At 32.9% G+C, this 21,187-nt stretch overlaps 1 protein-coding gene across 10 annotated transcripts; it reads left to right on the forward strand.

Annotated features, from left to right (window-relative positions):
- Positions 1–1,986: 1,986 nt before the first annotated feature.
- Positions 1,987–19,433, forward strand: LOC123752444 (uncharacterized). 10 transcript variants are annotated; one of them, XM_069307389.1, is made up of 19 exons: positions 1,989–2,187; positions 4,223–4,312; positions 7,631–7,807; positions 8,063–8,227; positions 8,338–8,424; positions 10,188–10,235; positions 11,255–11,413; positions 11,700–11,894; positions 12,092–12,196; positions 12,422–12,657; positions 13,325–13,503; positions 13,763–13,856; positions 14,573–14,905; positions 15,072–15,189; positions 16,497–16,588; positions 17,230–17,318; positions 18,047–18,209; positions 18,492–18,679; positions 18,950–19,433. In XM_069307389.1, the coding sequence occupies exons 2-16, from the start codon at positions 4,294–4,296 to the stop codon at positions 17,245–17,247; spliced, it is 2,025 nt and encodes a 674-aa protein (XP_069163490.1). In that variant the 5' UTR covers positions 1,989–2,187; positions 4,223–4,293; the 3' UTR covers positions 17,248–17,318; positions 18,047–18,209; positions 18,492–18,679; positions 18,950–19,433. The 10 variants fall into 10 exon arrangements, with proteins under 10 accessions (XP_069163493.1, XP_069163495.1, XP_069163496.1 ...); XM_069307390.1 differs by having other exon boundaries at positions 4,226–4,312; XM_069307392.1 differs by lacking the exon at positions 8,338–8,424 and having other exon boundaries at positions 1,987–2,187.
- Positions 19,434–21,187: the final 1,754 nt, after the last annotated feature.

The raw sequence follows: 21,187 nt of genomic DNA on the forward strand, positions 1-21,187 counted from the left end.
TTTTTGGACGTTATTTTGTCTTAAACTACGTCTATTTTCGCTTCCATGGACTATCTCTTGTTATACAATGAAATACCACACTCTTATTATTCTATAACTCACTGACTATGCTCTGATATATGTTCTTCAAGTAAAAATACATATATTTTTGCCTTAATTAGGCCATAATCCAGAAAATTCCAGCCCATCGATCTTTATATTTAGGAAAACATCTAATAAATTTGGAAATGAATTTTTCGTTCGCCGACAGTTTCCTGTTACTATTTAGTCTTTTATGCTTTAATGTCGCTGGTCATTGTGACTTTCCCAGGATTTATATATGTTTTGTAGTAGCATTTAGTCACACTACAGTAATTTAACTAATGGGAAACCTTTATAGTCGTCGTAAATTAGTAATAATCATTTATCAAATAATAAATTAGCAAACATGTACAACTTCTTATGTTACGACTTTTCGGGTAGGCCGTTCTGTTTGTTTACAACCCCAATGCTTCAAAAAACACAATACTTTTAATATATAAGTGACTAAGTATGCTCTAATACATGGTCCTCAATGAAAATTATGTTTTTTTTTGTTAATTTGTCCATAATGAATAAGATTCGTTACTGTTGATCTTTATATTAAGAAAAACATCTAAGAAATTTGGTATTGAATTTTCGTTCAAATAAAGTTTCCAGTTACTATTTCCTAGTTATCCTTAAATGTAGGTGGTCATTATTTTACTGTTATGTATATAGAAATTTAGCATTATGCATTTATAATACAGAACAATTTGGTCATTCCACTGCCTCATAATTATATAAAATACATTGTGACAAATACTTGATAATTAAAATCAGAGTTTTTTGACAACTATAAAAAATCCTGTTGAAATCATGCCGTTTTGAGTTGTCATACGCTTCTTAGTAAATAATATTGTGTAATGTTTGGCACAATTTATCACTGTATTTACAAACTGTTTAGGTATTAATGTATTCATTTTTTTTAATGTGTAATATGTTACTTAATCCTAAACTTCTTTTGCAACATTTATATCAGTTATAAATAATTGTCGCGAAACGGCGTATGAAAAAATAAATTTCGCCAAATGAAATTAGTGTATCGGCGATCGAGCGGCCATATTTAAAAGTGCATACTCTTGTCACTGTCCTGACATTAGTTTTCGATGTACGTATTTCATTTTTGTACCAATGTGTTCGCAATAGAATGTTCTAGAAGAACATAAGTATAAAACGTCACATAAATATGTGTTCGACCGGCAACATATATAAAAACTACGTCGATTATACTCGTCGTGTCAATAATACAATTGTTTTACCACGCTGATTCAATGCCATACTGTTTTCTCAAATAAGCTCTTCGGCTATTAGAGAAAACGTAAATTTCATGGCGAACATTTGTAAACTATCCCCAAGTAGATCTGATCGAAATTGGAATTTATACAAATATTTATTCTCGTGTTGCCCGCCACTGTCACCCTTGAGTAACCAGAAACGGATATACAGTAAAAACTAGGCTAACTCATCCTAATCCTTGCACAAGCCCTCCAGAATTTATTTATTGAAGATCAGCAAAAAATTATTGCGCAGCTCATATTATACAGTTTAAGAATGAGATTTCCTTGTTCTAAAGGAATGAAAATGACACTGCCTTAATCTCAGTCGATTAAGTCAGTGTCTGGGATGCTCCCGGTGCCCGTGCCTGGTGCTCGTGCACCAGGCACGGGCGATAGTGTACGTTTAATTGTTCTTTTAGTGTAAATAACGGAATAAAATGTAAGACATATAGTCTGCAGATCTTTTTCCAGATGTCTTTTATTTTTTTCCTAAATAAAACTAAGATATTGCGAATTTTGCTTAACAAGTACATTAATTATTAACTTTTTGTCTTTATTATTGTTATAATTAAAAGAATTACATCTTGTTTTTTTGCTTATGTACAAAACATAGTCTAATAACAACAGTTCGTTGCCCCTAAATCATCACAACATAACCAGTTTACTCATGTCATCGCCCCTAAATCAACAAAAACAACCAGTGTATTATTGTAAATAAGTATATCTTATGATTTCTTAGCAATGGTAAGACATTTTTAAGACTCTAACCTTCGTAAGAAGGTATGCTGTATACGAACTGAACGACCTCGCTTCACAACAAAAACATGGCCACATGAGTTGGATTATTCCGGTAATATTGAGCTACTGTTCATTGTTATTAGTTTACCAATACTGTTAGGGAATGTCATAAGAGTTAGGGAATGTCATAAGAGTAGTCACAGGGCAACCAAAGATACCCAGCTTCTGGGTACGGGATCTTTGCCCGAAACGCTATGCGTGCTAGTGGCTTTACAATAATAATAATAATTTATTTAGGAAAAATATATACATAGATGCAGAGTTACAGTACAAACATTCTGTTTGATTTATAGATAGAGGTAGTACATACAATACCTAAAGCCACTAGTACGAATAGCGTTTCGGGCAAGATTGTAAAATCATCATTATTCCTATTTTCTCTCTTAACCCCCAGTGTACCTTCTCGTATATTAATAAATAAATAACCAGGTTTTTTTATGCGGCTGTGCTGAAAGCCTGACGTAAAATAAATCATTGTGTCGGAGAACAGGAAGCTACAAATTAGGCTTGTATTGAGGTTCCCCCCTCCCCCCTTTCCCCCCAATTACAGGTCTTGTCTAATTACCACAAGCTACCACAAGCTACACAAGCTTCACAAAGCTTCCTGGCAATACGTTAGTAATGAATAAATATGATATGTTAGGCTGACCTAACCTAACCTAACCTAATCAAACCTAACCAAATCTAACCTAACCAAATCTAACCTAACCAAATCTAACCTAACCAAATCTAACCTAACCAAATCTAACCTAACTTAATCAAACCTAACCTAACCTAACCTAACCTAACCTAACCTCACCTCACCTAACCGATGCTTGGATCGTCGACTTGATTTGGTGTCACCATTTCTTTATTTTCATTTAATTTCTTTATAGAAAGATACTTTTTCAGATTAAAATTATGTTTTTTCGTGTTGTACATTCAGTACCAACATTATAATGAGTAAATATATCTTATTTATTCATTACTAACATATTGCCAGGAAGCTATGTGAAGCTTGTGTAGCTTGTGGTAGCTTGTAATTAGACAGACCGCCAATTACTGGTGGAGTAAATCAGCCTAGCCTACTTCTTCCTAGCATAACCTAGCCAACACTAGCCAAGCCTAGTCTACCCTTGCCTAGCCTAGCAAACAGCCCTTGAACCCCCTACTGTTAAGACTGCTCTCTGATTGTACCTATGACACCTATTATTAATTTCCTTCTGTATCTTTAGCTCCAGTATGTTGTTATATTATGCTGTGCAAATTTGGGACCTGGCCCTCTAGTATCTTACATATATGTATTATTTGATGCCATTCTTGTCTCGTGTCCAGAGAGTAAATTTTGAGAGCTTTGAGACGGTCTCAATTATTTAGATGTTTTATCATTTATATGTTTGCTGTTTATGGTCTCTTTATTTCCTCTAATTCAGAGATTTCTCCTGTTCAGAAAGGGGGAGTCAGTACCGAGCAATGCTCAAGATGGGACAGCACCAGTTATTTGAATAGTATTAGCATTACTGTGGGTAGGGTCTTTGAATTTTAACATTCTCATAAACCATTCCATTATTTTTCTGGCCGCCACTATATTTGCTCGGTTATGTTCACAAAGTGTGAGGTCGTCAGACGTCGTAATTCTCAGATCTCTTGCATGTTTGTTCCTTCTTAGAGTGGGTCTGATTGTGTCCTGTGTTCCTTGTTTCATTTAATTTCCTCGTTTCTACCATACTTCAGCACCTGTAACTTATCACTGTTAAAATCATGTTATTTCTGTTTTTTCAATGTCTCCTACAGTGCCAATTTACTTGTGTCTTCTGTATCATCTGTAAAGTTTCATTGTTCAAATTTCAGTTATATTTTGCTTGTATTTTCACATGTATTAATTTTATTTTTATCTCAGTTTAATTACTGAAAAAATGCCAAGAAGTTAATATGTAAACAAAAAGTGCTTATGAGATTTGCATGTTACAACTCTCATTTGCAGTTTTTGGATGGTGGTGCAAATATGCATCCTACCGTGTTCTTGTAGTTTTATATAATTAATCTAAACTGATTCTATTTTATGCCTGGTTTTAAATAGTTTTGTACCTTTTGGGTAAATTTTACAGCAGCCCAACATCAATTTCAATCGGTGATATTGTTTCTCATGCAGTCGAATATCTGAGAGCTCATTGCAACAATGGATTCCAAAAATCCAAGTAAGTTTCATTATACAGTAATTAGGATTAGGTTTCCTTTATCGCTGTACTAGATTTTAATCATATTGCATACTTTATGATAGCCCAAATTATCATAATTTTCAGGACAGAAAAGTGTATGAAGCAGTCTTTCATGCTACATTTATCCATTTAGCTAAGAGTATAATTAGCAAATGATTCACAAAAATATTAATTACACAATTTGATAATTGTCCCAGACAGACGTAAAGATCATTGCATCTTCGTTTTCTGATGTGTTGTTTTGTCATCCAAAGATTGTACATTATTACCTAAAATTCCAATTTAGAATATTTATTAAGTATTACTTAGTTTGCTTTCATCTAGAGTATGCACCTCCTCTCTTGGATTGCCTACCCTCCATCCTTTACCAGACATTAAATATCTTTGCTTATACTAAGTATTTAAAGTGCAATCAATACCTGCTTGATGGGGTTCTGGGAGTTCTTTTACTCAGCAAGACTGGCAGTAGGCCAGGCTTGACTTGTGAGAGTTGGGTCCACCAGGCTGTTGCTTGGAGTGGCCTGCAGGCGCACATACCCACCACAGCCTGGTTGGTCCGGCACTCCTTTGAGAAAACTATCTAGTTTTCTCTTGAAGAAGTCCACGGTTGTTTCGGCAATATTTCCTATGCTCGCTAGGAGTATGTTGAAAAACCGCAGACCTCTGGTGTTTATTCAGTACTCTCTGATTGTGTCTATGGCACCCCTGCTCTTCACTGGTTATATTCTACATTTTCTTCCATATTGTTTACTTCAGTATGTTGTTATTTTACTGTGTAGATTTGGGACCTGGGCCTCCAGTATTTTCCATGTGTATATTATTTGGTATCTCTCTTGTCTCCTTTCTAGTGAGTACATTTGGAGAGCTTTGAGACGATCCCAATAATTTAGGTGCTTTATCGAGTCTATGCATGCTGTATATGTTCTCTGTATTCCGTCTATTTTAGCAATCTTCACCTGCTCTGAAGGGGAAAGTGAGTACTGAGCAGTACTCAAGACGGGACAACACAAGTGACTTGAAGAGTACAACCATTGTGATGGGATCCCTGGATTTGAAAGTTCTCGTAATCCATCCTCTCATTTTTCTGGCTGCCACAATATTTGCTTGGTTATGCTCCCTAAACTTTAGTTCGTCAGACATTATTATTCCCAAGTCCTTTACATGTTACTTTCCTACTATGGACAAATTTGATTGTGTTTTGTACCCTGTATTATGTTTAAGGTTCTCATTTTTACCATATCGGAGTACCTGGAATTTGTCACTTTTAAACATCATGTTATTTTCTGCAGCCCAGTCGTAAACTTTATTAATACTGTATCTACTTGTAGTTTTTCAATATCTTCAGCAGAGGTCATTTTTAAGCTGATTTTTGTGTCATCTGCCAAGGATGATCCAATGCTGTGCCTTGTATATGATTCTATATCTGATATGAGAATAAGGGAAAGCAATGGTGCAAGGACTGTATCTTGAGGTACAGAGCTTTTAACTGTTCTTGGACTCGATTTTATATGGTTGACTGTTACTCTTTGTGTTCTGTTTGACAGAAAACTGAGTATCCAGCGTCCTATTTTACCAGTTATTCCCATTGACCTCATTTTGTGTGCTATCACTCCATGGTCAAATTTGTCGAATGCGTTTGTGAAATCCGTGTACTGTATACCTGTGTAGAGGGGCTATGTCTGCTGCTTTAAGCGCATCTGGTATTTCCCCCGTGTCCAATCTCTTCCTACTCACTATACTGAGTGCCTGTGCTAATGTCACTTTGCATTTCTTTATAAATATTAAATTCCATGAGTCTGGACCCGGGGCTGAGTGCATGGGCATATTGTAAAATTCTCTTTCAAAATGTTCCATGCTCGTGTTGATATTGGTTATATTTACAGGGGTTTGGATATCACGCATAAAGAAGTTGTCCAGATTTTTTACTTTCATGCTGTGCATCTGAGTGCTAAACATATCCTCATACAACTTCTTTAGGATTTCACTAATTGTAAAATTAGTGTTATGACAAATTAGAAATTTGTCATACTCAATGTATGAACCTTCACTAATACAAATAGGTCCAATATTGGCAGTGATATTTTCTTATGATTTAGCATAAATGAGGAAATATTTTGGGTTTTCCTTTATTTCTTGAATTGCTTTTTTGTCTAGTTGCCTCTCTTCAATCTGATATGAATGCTTCAGTCTCTGTTTTATTTCTACAATCTTCCTGTTTAAATTATTCCTTCTTTGTATGAAAAGTTGTCTGCTTAATCATTTCTGTTGTTTTTTGTATTTTTTTGTAGTGTCACCTGCGTTTTCTTTCTACGTTGGACCTCTTTCTGGCTTTCCTCAAAGGAACATGTTTCAGACAGACTTCATAGGCTTCAGAAGTCTGTTTTTCTATTCTTTGTGTATGATGTTTATTACTTAGAACACATTCCCATTGAACGTTCGTAAGTTCCCCATTTATTTTTGCCCAGTCTATCCTTTTATTATTATTATTAAAATTGGATTTATTGAATAACCCTTCTCACTTGTTGTTTCTCTTAGGCCTACTACCATTATTAATGTTAGTTTTCACTTCAATGTTGTCCGAGTACGTAGTGTTTGAGACAGTAATGTCACTGATTAGCTCGTCATTGTTTGTAAATATCAGGTGCAGCGTGTTTTCGTTCCTAGTTGGTTCTGTAATCTGCTGACTGTGCGAGAATTTGTCACAGAATGTCAGTAGTGATCTGACCTGTAGTTTGTTATTTCCAGGTTGATTTCCTGCTATAATGTTATTTTTACTATTCTCCATTTTAAAATGGGCAGATTGAAGTCTGCAAAGAAGATAATATCTGGTACTGGGTTTGTTAAGTTATCAAGGATATTCTCTATTTTGTGTATTTGCTCAGTTAATTTCTCAACTGTTGCATCTTGCAGTTTGTATATTAAAATAATAATTAGATTTATATTTTCAACCCTGATTCCAAGTACCTCTACCACCTCATTAGTTGAGTTCAGGAGCACTGTTCATGCCAGTTCCTCTTTAATATACAGACCTACTCTTCCACCTGACCTTATTACTCTGTCACATCTATATAAATTATAATTTTGGATCCAGATTTCACTATCCATGTGGTCTTTTGTGTTGAATGATTTGCTCATTCAAATCATTCATTCATCATTTGCTCATTTATTTGATCATTCAAATATGAATGATTTCCCATATTGTGTGTGACTTCTGGTGAGCTTAGGTAGTTCTACATTATAATGTAATTATACTGTACTGCACAGTTTATCATAACCCAAATTATCTTTATTTTTCAGTCCTGAGAAACGCTTTACAGCGATTATGTCCCTCATGTAATATTATCGTGAACATTAATCAACATGTCTGCAAGTGTGGCTATAGGCTTTTTGATGCCAAACGTAAAGCTCAGCCGGAAAGCCAGGCTCAGGCAAATATCAAGAGATCAGAAAAAAAACATATACCTGTTGTACATGGTAAGCTCACTTATATTTTTATTCACAATGTTTAATATGGAAATAAATAACATAATTGAATAATTTAATTTTATTTAAAGGAAATATTTTACTCCCTTTCATATTGTTGTAAAGATTACCAACATATATTGTCAAATGAGCAATTTATGTCATCTGCATTTAAAATACAGCTTTCACACACTTCACGTATTTGTGTTGGATAATATCATTTTCCAGCTTTACATAGAATACTTTGTGTTCTTTATCTATGTTCAGATGAGTTGCATAAAAGTGTGCAAGATTTACAACACCAAAAGAAATTGAAGGAGATTGAAGAGGAGATAACAAGGCTTCGAGCAATTTATGATTCCCAAAATAACAACCCAAAAAGGCGGACAATTATGTACACTGGCACTTCGTCTAGAAAAAGCAGAGCTTTAGGTATTAGTATTATTGTCAACAGTTAAATATAATCACTAACTGATCTTAAATGTAATTATAAATAACTTGTTATAGTAATATATTTTTTACTGTTTTTTTTCTATTACTAGGCACACCATCAAATCCTTTCCCTTGCAGTCATGAAGTAATGAAGCCTCCAGTTTCTGTTGTAGACGTTATACCCCAAAATATCAATGGTATGTTATCTAATTATTTTAGAGAGATACAAATATAAATGCATTGCCATAGTAACCAAGGACTAAGTTGCAAATACAGTGTGTGTGTGTGTTTGTGTACATATATATATATATATATATATATATATATGTCGTACCTAGTAGCCAGAACGCACTTCTCAACCTACTATGCAAGGCCCGATTTGCCAAATAAGCCAAGTTTTCATGAATTAATTGTTTTACGACTACCTAACCTACCTAACCTAACCTAACCTAACTTTTTCGGCCACCTAACCTAACCTAACCTATAAAGATAGGTTAGGTTAGGTTAGGTAGGGTTGGTTAGGTTCGGTCATATATCTACGTTAATTTTAACTCCAATAAAAAAAAATTGACCTCATACATAATGAAATGGGTAGCTTTATCAATTAATGAGAAAAAAATTAGAGAAAATATATTAATTCAGGAAAACTTGGCTTATTAGGCAAATCGGGCCTTGCATAGTAGGCCGAAAAGTGCGTTCTGGCTACTAGGTACGACATATATATATATATATATATATATATATATATATATATATATATATATATATATATATATATATGTATATATAAATATGTATATATATATTATATATATATATATTATATATATATATATTATATATATGTCGTACCTAGTAGTCAGAACGCACTTCTTGGCCTACTATGCAAGTACCGATTGGCCTAATAGGCCAAGTGACTTTTAATTTTCAATAAATTGTTTCCTTTTTTTTAAATATTATTATTATATTATATTAAGAACATAAATTATTGATTTAGTTATGTTAGTTTAGATTAGGTCAAGATAAGTTAGGTTAGGTTAGGTAGGCTTGGTTAGGTTCGATCATATATCTACATTAATTTTAACTCAAATTTAAAAAAATTTAGCTCATACATAATGAAATGAATAACTTTATCATTTCACAAGAAAAACATTTGAAAAAATATTGAAATTCTGGAAAACTTGGCTTATTAGGCAAATCTGGCCTTGCATAGTAGGGCCAAGAACTCTATTCTGGCTAGCTATCTATATATATATATATATATATATATATATATATATATATATATATATATATATATATATATATATATATATATATATATGTCGTACCTAGTAGCCAGAACTCACTTCTCAGCCTACTATGCAAGGCCCGATTTGCCTAATAAGCCAAGTTTTCATAAATTAATATATTTTCTCTATTTTTTTTATTATGAAATGATAAAGCTACCCATTTCATTATGTATGAGGTCAGTTTTTTTTATTGCAGTTAAAATTAGCGTAGATATAGGACCGAACCTAACCAACCCTACCTAACCTAACCTAACCTATCTTTATAGGGTAGGTTAGGTTAGGTAGCCGAAAAAGTTATGTTAGGTTAGGTTAGGTAGGTTAGGTAGTCGAAAAACAATTAATTCATGAAAACTTGGCTTATTAGGCAAATCGGGCCTTGCATAGTAGGCTGAGAAGTGCGTTCTGGCTATTAAGTACGACATATATATATATATATATATATATATATATATATATATATATATATATATATACATATATATATACATATATATATATATATATATATATATATATATATACATATATATATTTATATATATATATATATATATATATATATATATATATATATATTTATATATATATATATATATATATATATATATATATATATATATATACATACACATACCTTAATTTATTGCCTGGCAATTCTCTAATTGCAGAGTCTCCCGGTGCTGCTGCTGTTGAAGTGTTACCTGAAAACTTTGATGGTATGTCACATTTGTTATTATTTAAAAAAAAAATTCCATATATATATATATAATATATATATATATGTCGTACCTAATAGCCAGAACGCAATTCTTGGCCTACTATGCAAGGCCCGATTTGCCTAATAATCCAAGTTTTCATGAATTAATGTATTTTCGTCTACCTAACCTACCTAACCTAACCTAACCTAACTTTTTCGGCTACCTAACCTAAGCTAACCTATAAAGATAGGTTAGGTTAGGTTAGGTAGGGTTGGTTAGGTTCGGTCATATATCTACGTTAATTTTAACTCCAATAAAAAATAATTGACCTCATACATAATGAAATGGGTAGCTTTATCATTTCATAAGAAAAAAATTAGAGAAAATATATTAATTCAGGAAAACTTGGCTTATTAGGCAAATCGGGCCTTGCATAGTAGTCCAAAAAGTGCGTTCTGGCTACTAGGTACGACATATATATATATATATATATATATATATATATATATATATATATATATATACATATATATATATATATATATATATATATATATATATATATATATATATATATATATATAGGGACCTACTATATATATATATATATATATATATATATATATATATATATATATCATATATGGCTATCCTCTCTGAAATTGCAGGGAAAAGGACTTGGGTCCTTGATGTATGTAGGGTGGATCATAGTAGGCTTAAGTTAAATGCCTTATAAAGACCCTTAGGCCATTTTCATAGTCATTCCTGATGCAAATGTCCTGTCAAGGGTGTATAGATAGATGAATAAATATGGTTGTAGATAAATGGATAAAGGGGTAATATTATATAGTAAACACATTTGTAAAAATATTATTATAAATTATAAATACTGTATATATATATAAAATTATTTAAATTTATATATAAAAATATTTTTTGTCAAAATATTGACTTATAGTGTGAGTGAAATATAAAATAGCTAAAGAAGATAGTCTAAAAATCAGTGTAAGATTATAACTAAAGTATAATAATTTCAGCCGCTGCCGAACTTGCTGCAGAAATAAAAAAAATCCAAGAATCGCAAGTGAAGATTTCTCAATGGCAGCAAAGAAGAATGAAGGCTGAAATTTCTTGGGAAGAAAGTCGGTCAGTTCTATTTGAGTGGGAGGTGTCTAGGCACGCTGTTCCAGTTGAAGGTACATACACAATACTTATAAGCATATTGTCTATTTACATCAGCATATCAGTTTACATTACAACTTATTATATTTGCATTTTTTTTTAGTTATATTTTTTGAATAGAGAGTGGGTACTTCGTTTTAAATATACCTGAAGCATTTTATCACTAATGAAAAATGTTTATGTATACTTATAGACCATATTTTTTTCCTAATTCTGCATGATCTGAAACTGTACAGAAGTCTTTTTTGACAAAGATGCGATATTTTTGAACATATGTTTTCAAATATTTTCATTTGACAGACACCAAATGCTTCAAATGTAGGATTGAAGCCAGCATCAAATGTGAAGATTGTCATCGCCTATTCTGCTACCACTGTGATATGAAAAAGCATTTTTTAAACCCATTCCATGATAGGTTTTCCTGGGCCAGTGGATATTATGAAGCATTGCCACCAACTGTGACTGTTGACCTTAATGGGACATTTACTGACTGGCGTATGTAAACCAAAAAATTCTTTACATATGAAAACTTTTCTTTTTACCAAGCTATTACAATATAAGTACCAAAATATTGAAAGAAAAAAATAAATAAATTTTTTACTCAATAAGCAATTCAATTTTTATGGCATTTGACTTATTAAATATTATTTAAATATGCAATCTGCTAAGTTTATTATTATTTTCTTATTCAGAACCTGTTGTGCCAGTTCCTGTGCCAAAAATTTCCTGTAACTGTAAAGACTATAACCTTAACATAAAGAGTTCTGACATCATGTGTACTTTCATAATGCTCTCAGGTATATTTTATTTAATATTAAGTTTGAACACATAAGTCTATGAGTATTTGCATCACTGAATATAGTAGCATCACTGAAGTTCTAGTGAGGATACCCATACCCAAGCATGTGGACTTCAATCTTTGAGACACAAACATATCCATTCAGTGATGGAGATGAGTTTTACAAAAGATTCAAAATAAGCTGCTTTATTTTAGGAATAAATACTAAAACTAAGCTTTCTAGGCAGGTATGACCTTTATCTGCCCATATTTGAGTGTCAAGAGTGTGGATACAGCCTTCCTGCAGATGCTAAGATGTTGTATGATGGTGGATACTTCTGCTCATCAGCCAGGAAAAGTAACACATTCTTCAGCACCAAACTCCTGAACAACTGGCATTTCCTTAAAAGGAACAGTCCAGGTTTATCAATGAAATCCTTGTTAATAGCGCTCCAAGCGCTTGGCTCTCGTAATGGAAGAGTAAGTATTTATTAATTTTATATATGTAATGTAAGTACCTGTATACATTAAACTGTATATATAATAATACATAAAAATATGAACCCACTCCACACATTCTCTTGTGCCACTTACATGTACAAAACCTTGTTCCTAAATGCACATCCTGATCTGAAACTCTTCCTTGATAGATGTAAAGGATCCCATAATCACCACACCAGAAATCAATATCTCTCTGATATCCCCCGAGTCAAACTAAATCTGTGCAAACTCTCTATGCAAATAAAGTAATTGGTTATTGCTCCTAATTGGTAAACTCTTTATTAAATTAAAAGCTGTCCAGCTGTTCAAAACATTATTCAAAAGTAAAACTAAAAAGCATTAATTTCATCCTTATAGTTTCCTACGTAGTTCTTCAAACTTGCACTGTTACTTGTGCTACCCACTCCCCCAATATATATGGCTAACTCATGCAACTTGCATGGCTTAGCCACATCTGGGCCTAGTGCTGGGAACTAGGTTCCCTGCACTATGCTGGGAACAAGGTTCCCAGTATTAGGCTGGGAACCAGGTTCCCAGTACTAGGCTGGGAACGTAGTTGTTCAATCTTGCACTATAACTTGTGCTACCCACTCCCCCAATATATGGGGCTAATCCATGCAAATTCTATATTCAGTATATATTTCAGGATGGTTGCATCAACTTTGAAGCTGCTAAAAGAACATTCCAGGAGTGGAGATTTATGCAGTATGAACTTGCAAATGTCCAAAGCTACAATAAGAACGTGTGCCCTGCTTGTCATACTAACCCATTTGCCATACATATTGATGGCAACAAAAAGTTATTCCGATATGAAAAAGTTGGAAGGTACAGTTCTTAAATAATTTTCCTTTTGTAAGATAAATTTTTATTTTTCAACAATTAATACATTTCTTTTAGGGCAACTTATATATCACAATACATTATTCGTTATGTAAATATATCAATATCTGAAAAATTCTTACATGCAATACATAATAGCGTTATTCATGTATTACAACATTAAGTAATATATATTTACACAATCATCAAAATTGAAAACAAATCAATGTAAATTATGTAAATACTGTCATTTTGTTTCTTTCAGAGGATTGAGGGAATCATATTATTCAGAGAGCGTCTTTGCTGCTGACAATGATGTGACTAATCACCTTAACCATATAGAGAGCTTAAAAACAAAGGTAAATATTATGTGTACAGACTTTGTAAACTGTACATAGATTTTATATTTTTATTTATATATACAAGACTTTTTACATTCTTGTACAGCTACTAGCACGCATAGTGTTTCAAGCAAGTCGTTAATCCTATGTTTCCCAGAATATGACCCCACCAAATCCATTAACAACCAGGTACCCATTTTACTGTGGGGTAAACAGGGGGGGGGGCCATAGTTAAGGGTTGATGCCCAGTAAATCTCCAAGGCCAGGATACAAACCCAGGACAAAGCGCTCGCGAAACGCCAGGCGAGTGTCTTAACCCACTACACCATTGGGAAAAGACAGTCATGATGTCTTACAGTTTACAGAGTTAATATATATATTATAACAAGTAGTTAGGTTTTTTTTAACCCACAGGCAAGTCAACCAGTAAAACATAGAGTACTCAACGTTTGTCAAGAGCTACATGCACCATATAAATGGTGATTTTTGGGGTCTGAAGCCATATTGATTAAGATGCTATATTTCTGTTGGTCTATATCACTTTTATATAACCCATAAGGTTAGGTTCTTTTCATTATTTATTATATATTTTATATATACTGTATTTATATAATATATATATATATATATATATATATATATATATATATATATATATATATATATATATGATATAAATATATAATATATATGATATATATATATAATATATATCATTTATATTTGATTTGCAGAACAGCCAAAATTGTGGTGTCTCGTTGTGGAAAGCGGCGCGAAACGAACCGTATACACACAAATCCCTGGACCAGACTGGCATAAGCCTTGCATCATGCCGGCATGGTGTAATTCTCAAAATGTGCAATATGACTCGTGGTGAGGTTTTTGGCTATGCACACTATCTCCATATAAATTACTTCAAAAGTGCCAAGTACATCTGCCAGGACATTATTTGTCAATACTGGCCATGGGCCCTGAAAATTCAAGAAAAAAATAAGAAATTCACCCTACTGGAGACAAAGCCGTTCCTAGGTGTTTTGCATGCAAAAGCACATGCATGGTATTGCCAGGTAAATAATTATCATTTCTCAAAATAACGGGTATAAATGTAACATTATTTTAGGGTTAAAAAGCTATTAATCAGAATAAAGTATTTAGTCATAATTAAATTTTTGAGCAATCGACTAATATTCTTTCCTTGTAATTATTATGCAGTGTGTTACATCTTAATTATAGGTCCTGTATGGAGGACGCTGGCAGCACGGAAGTGGTTTGACCACAGGTGAAGAAACCGAGCAAATTTTCAGCTATATGTCGCGGTACAACAGTACCACCAAAAACATGTTGAAAGCCGGTTAGTTTATAGTGCATTGTTACAATGAGGAAGGTATAATCTATTAAAACTTGTTAGTGATATTTATTATGTGTAATGAAGATGACTTCAGTAACTAGCAACACCTGGTGTCACCCTACAACTTTGTGTATATGAATTGGATTTGATTAATATAGCAAGTAAATTATAGATAGTATAAAAGTGAATGTTGACCAGACCACACACAAGAAGGTGAAGGGATGACGACGTTTCAGTCCGTCCTGGACCATTCTAAAGTCGATTTTGATGAGGAAGTAGACAGGAAATAAATAGGCTAGAGAGAGCTGAGGAGCAAAGTAAGGTGTATTTTAGGGGATAGTAATAATAATAAGAGCTGCAGATGGCCTATTGGCCCATACGAGGCAGCTGCTATTATAACCACTGAATGAGAAGGAGATAGGAATAAGAACTAACTAACACACCAACAAACTAACACACTTCGTAGCAATCTAGTTCACAGTGCTCCTCAAAAAAAAAAAAAAAAAAAATGCTCCTGCTGCTGGTGTCTACTCTATTTCCTGTTCATCTTGTACAATACTTTGGCAAAACTGGCTGTACACTGAATGACAGACTTAAAGAACACAAGAGAAGTGTTAAGTCTGCAGACACTAACAATGCTCCCTTCTGCCTTGTGAGGGATTCTAATCATCCCATAGATTGGTCTTCCTCCAAAATAATCTTTCCTGCCTCTACTCTCCACAGACGCCGTCTTGTTGAATCGGCTCTAATACACAATGTACCTAACATGAACTTGAGTCCTGGCTTTGTTGCTGTGGACTCTTCCCTTTCACAGTATATACTCAAATGCTGTAATCTTTCTAACAAACGTGACCTAACATAAGCCTACCCCTTCCATTTATCTATCTTTTCTTTCTCTTTCCTTTTCTTTCTCTCTTCTCCCTTTTTTCTGTTCATTGTCTTCTCCTACGCTCCCTTGCTATCGTCTTCTTATTCCTATCTCCTTCTCACTTGGTGGTTATAATAGGAGCTGCCTCGTATGGGCCAATAGGCCATCTGCAGCTCTTATTATTATTACTATCCCCTAAAATACACCTTACTTTGCTCCTCAGCTCTCTCTAGCCTATTTATTGCCTGTCTCTACTTCCTCATCACAATTGACTTGAGAATGGTCCAGGATGGACCGAAACGTCGTCGTCCCTTCACCTTCTAGTGAGTGGTCTGGTCTACATACTTTAGCCACGTTATTGTGACTCATCGCCTGCATAAAAGTGAATTATTTTCATTTTACATATTCATTGAAGGGAGTTATTTTTTGTCCCTTTTTTCAGAGCGTGAAGAAGAACTTAGTGAATCTTCATTTTTTTGGAACCAACGTAAACATGACTCTTTAGCTCATGTTCTAGCTTCAAGATTTTGTAAGGCAAGTAATTTGCTTTATTCATTGAATATATGCAACAATGATCATGAATCACTAATATAAGTGCACAGGAAAAAAAAAACATTCAAAAATAAAAATAAAAATAACATTTACTGGCATTAAACAGCCTTCATCAGCAGTTAGGCTCGTAAGGATTGTTTTTTTTTTAATATCAAATATTAAATAAAAATTGCAACATTTATTATACTAACAGGGCAGTTTTTCCTCCTGTTGATAGTCAAAAGAAGCTGCAGAGTTAATAAGAAAGGAGTTAGCTGACTTATCTCTTGATGAAAAACAACTTCTCATCTGGATTGCAGAGTTAACCAACTTAGCCCAGAGTTTAAATAAAAGGTTTGCTTGTAAAATATATAGTAAGAAACACTGTTTTGAAATACTCTTATATATTTTAACAAGGTTATTGTACTGTAAAATCAATGCAGTACCATAAATCATAAAATTGCCAAAACATTTCTTTATTATTTTAATTGTTTAGTTCTTGTACAGTAATTGTCAGCCATCATAAAATGCCATTGTGACCATTGCCTAAAAATTTAAGTTAAATTTTTTTTTAATTAATCAGGGACTTTACATGTTTGAATTTAGTAAACATTATAGTAAACAGTATCCTCTATTCTCAACAGATCAGTTTCTCAAAATGATGTTCAAAATGGGATAGAGTTAGTATGTGACTCAATTAGAACCAAGAAATCCCAAATATCCGGTGTAGCAGGTATGTTAAAGCTTATGTATAAGTTAGGGACTGATAAAACAAACAAAAATCTTTTAGTGTTTGTAAAATACTTCAAGAAAACAATGACTTTTTTTTTATCTAAACACATCTAATGTCATTTATTTCTCAGGTAGATTTGTATGGATACCATCTCACTTAGGTGTTGTCCTATGTAATTATAGGTAATTGTCAAAATTAAGTTGAGATATCAATATCTATGGCAGGTGCCTGCAGGTAATGAATCTGCCAATGGAAATCATTCCAGTTGTAAACTATGTGAACAAAAGCTAGGACATGCTGTCTATCACTATATATGTGATTGCCCTGTTATCAATGACTTCAGAACAAATGGTACAGAACAAATGGTATGATGTACTTTGAGTTTTGTTATTACTTCATACACTCAGGAATATTGGAAGATATTCTTGTGCTGTAACCCCGATTTTGTTAGTGGAGGCTAATAGATCAGCCTTACATTTCATATTCTCTCCAGATTCCATGTATGACTGGCTGTCCTGTGAGGTTTTTGATCTACACTGTGGTCTTTCATACATAATAGGATAGCAGCACATTGCTGTGTATACCTAAGCTTGTTAAAAAAAAAAGTGGTTGGCAAATATTTATGTAGTGTGTTCTCCTACTTTTGTGTAGGTATTCACTACTAAGTATATACAAAACAAATTTATCAACTATAATCTTATATACTAGTAACAAAGTGTTTCTTTCAGCTTCAAGCAAAATGAGATCACGATACCGTGCAAAGATTGAAGCAGACAAGAAAAAGTTGAGGGAACTGATAGCGGTCTACAATGAAGACAATACAGAAAAACTTAGTGTGGAGATTGCTGAAGAGGGGAACTTTCCATGACACTCCTCAACCAACTGATAATGGTAAGTATATTTGGTTAGTTTTCTGTGCATATTGGCCTTGTCAATGAGGATAAATATTGTTAGCTACTAACATGTTAATTCAAACTGACTCATTATGGTAATGGACAAATGGAAGTCCATGCCTAATTTATATTGTTAAGATAATAATATTAACAAGATACCTTAAAAATGATTACATATGATTGCATTGTTGTTGCATAATACATGCATCCTACAATGACAGATTTGTTCATGTTCCTTATTAAATAATTTACTTTATATTTTATTTTTGAATATTTTCAGTTACTCTTCAAGACAAGAGAAATGCTGCAGAAAAGCTGCATATGTACAACAGGACTATGGAAGAACAAAATGTCATTCAACTTGAAATGAAAAGTTACTTGGATTTCTACAGAAAAAAGCTTGAAGAGATAACACAAAGACTAGATGATGTACAAAACAAAAGTGCTCCACCCTCTTGGATAATTGAAGTTAGTATCAGGTATCAATATTAACTTAATTACTCCACTGAAATAAATGTTATTGCATTATAGCTACTTGGTAAATATTTTAACAGGTAGCTTAATCATTGTTGTTTGTGTCTAAGCTAAGTAAAATTAGTAAAAGCATTTTGTAGACAAAAATTGTAATATATTTTCATTATCACTTTTACTGGTTAAAGTTTAAATGAAACACTTGTTAGGAAAACAAACATTTAATTTAAAAAATACCTGAAATAATGATGTGTGTTTGTTTTACAGGAACCGGGTAAATACTCAATAAAGAAGTCATCATTCCAGCATGTAACCAGTGGACTTACGGCCCTCTTGCTAAATATAAGAAAATTCTATCAACTTAAACTAATTGAGGCAACTAACCTGTTTTCTGAAGACAGGGAAGTAGAGTACAACAAATTTCAAACAGACAGTCAAGATTCCGAGGATTCCGAGACCGACAGTGACAACAGTGTAGTCAGTATTGAGTCACAGACTGACAACGAAGAAATGGAAGAAACACTCTTCCCTTTGATTTGAGTAGCTTTAAGTAGCAAAGCAAAGATAAAATAACAAGTATTCTCTACCCCTGGGTTGGCAAATGTTCTTTGCCCAAATCATCGTCATGTTAATTTTGCATCCCTATGTTGCTCAAGAAAGATTTGTTTTCAAATTAGTTTTTATTTTTATTAATTACCCTCAAAGTTTTGTTTAGTTTAGAAATGCTTATTAAATAAATTGTAGTTGTAGTTATGTGCAATTTCTTTGCTTTCCTTCAAAAAACACACACACAAAAAAAAAAGGTAAACATGAAAAATGAGTGCCCAAATGAGATACAGAAAACTTTTTTAGTATCAGTAGTTGACAAATGGAATGCATCAGGAAGTCATGTTGTGGAGGCAGACTCTGTACAAAGTTTCAAGTGTAGATATGACAGCCCAGTAGGTTCAGGAAACTACTTCTTTTGAGATGATGCTTCCTAGCATTACGTAAGTAATGAAGAAATATGATATATTTACTCACTATAATGTTGGTACTGAATGTATAACATGGAAATACACATTTTTACTCTGAAATAATCATATTTTATAACGAAATTATACGAAACTTAACTCGCAGTTCAACACAGGAAGTCTACATTCTAAGCCTGGTAGCACTCGAAATTATTGACAACACTGAAGTAGACAGCTTAATTATTTCTGACTCCCTTTCTTCACTACGAGCAATAAACAGTTTGCAATCATGTAATAACGTGCTTGTCTTGGAAGCTAGACATAGATATATAAGAATAGCAAGAGGGGTAAATATAAAAATGTTGTGGATTCCTTCTCACATTGGCATGCAAGAACATGACAATAAATAAGCCTCTGTATCTCTTTCCACTTCGGCTCACAAGATGGGTATAGGGTGCATAATAAATGCGCTAAAGAGAGAATGTTGTGGCTTTGGGTAATTAGATGATTCAAATTTTGTTATAAAATTATGTTAGTTTAGAGTAAAAATAAGTTTTTTTTTCATGATGTTCTACATTCAGCACCAACAATATAGTGAGTAAATATATCGTATATTTATATTTATATATTTATTTATTTATTTAAATATATATATATATATATATATATATATATATAATATATATATATATATATATATATATATATATATGTCGTACCTAGTAGCCAGAATGCACTTCTCGGCCTACTATACAAGGCCCGATTTGCCTAATAAGCCAAGTTTTCATGAATTAATATATTTTCTCTAATTATTTTCTTATGAAATGATAAAGCTACCCATTTAATTATGTATGAGGTCATTTTTTTTTAATGGAGCTAAAATTGACGTAGAAATATGACCGAACCTAACCAACCCTACCTAACCTAACCTAACCTATCTTTATAGGTTAGGTTAGGTTAGGTAGCCAAAAAAGTTAGGTTAGGTTAGGTTAGGTAGGTTAGGTAGTCGAAAAACAATTATTTCATGAAAACTAGGCTTATTAGGCAAATCGGGCCTTGCATAGTAGGCTGACAAGTGCGTTCTGGCTACTAGGTACGACATATATATATATATATATATATATATATATATATATATATATATATATATATATATATATATATATATATATATATATATATGTCGTACCTAGTAGCCAGAACGCACTTCTGAGCCTACTATGCAAGGCCCGATTTGTCTAATAAGCCAAGTTTTCATGAATTAATTGTTTTTCATCTACCTAACCTACCTAACCTAACCTAATCTAACTTTTTCGGCTACCTAACCTAACCTAACCTATAAAGATAGGTTAGGTTAGGTTAGGTAGGGTTGGTTAGGTTCGGTCATATATCTACGTTAATTTTAACTCCAATAAAAAAAAATTGACCTCATACATAATGAAATGGGAAGCTTTATCATTTCATAAGAAAAAAATTAGAGAAAATATATTAATTCAGGAAAACTTGGCTTATTAGGCAAATTGGGCCTTGCATAGTAGGCTGATAAGTGAGT

The sequence above is a fragment of the Procambarus clarkii genome, chromosome 60 (assembly GCF_040958095.1).
Source record: "Procambarus clarkii isolate CNS0578487 chromosome 60, FALCON_Pclarkii_2.0, whole genome shotgun sequence".
In the NCBI taxonomy this organism is placed as follows: Eukaryota; Metazoa; Arthropoda; class Malacostraca; order Decapoda; family Cambaridae; genus Procambarus; species Procambarus clarkii.

Excerpts from the sequence above, each read along its gene's own strand:
- LOC123752444 (XM_069307389.1), top strand. Across the intron at positions 13,504-13,762 it reads CGATATGAAAAAGTTGGAAG|AGGATTGAGGGAATCATATT; the intron begins GTACAGTTCTTA and ends TGTTTCTTTCAG. Across the intron at positions 13,857-14,572 it reads TAGAGAGCTTAAAAACAAAG|AACAGCCAAAATTGTGGTGT; the intron begins GTAAATATTATG and ends TTTGATTTGCAG.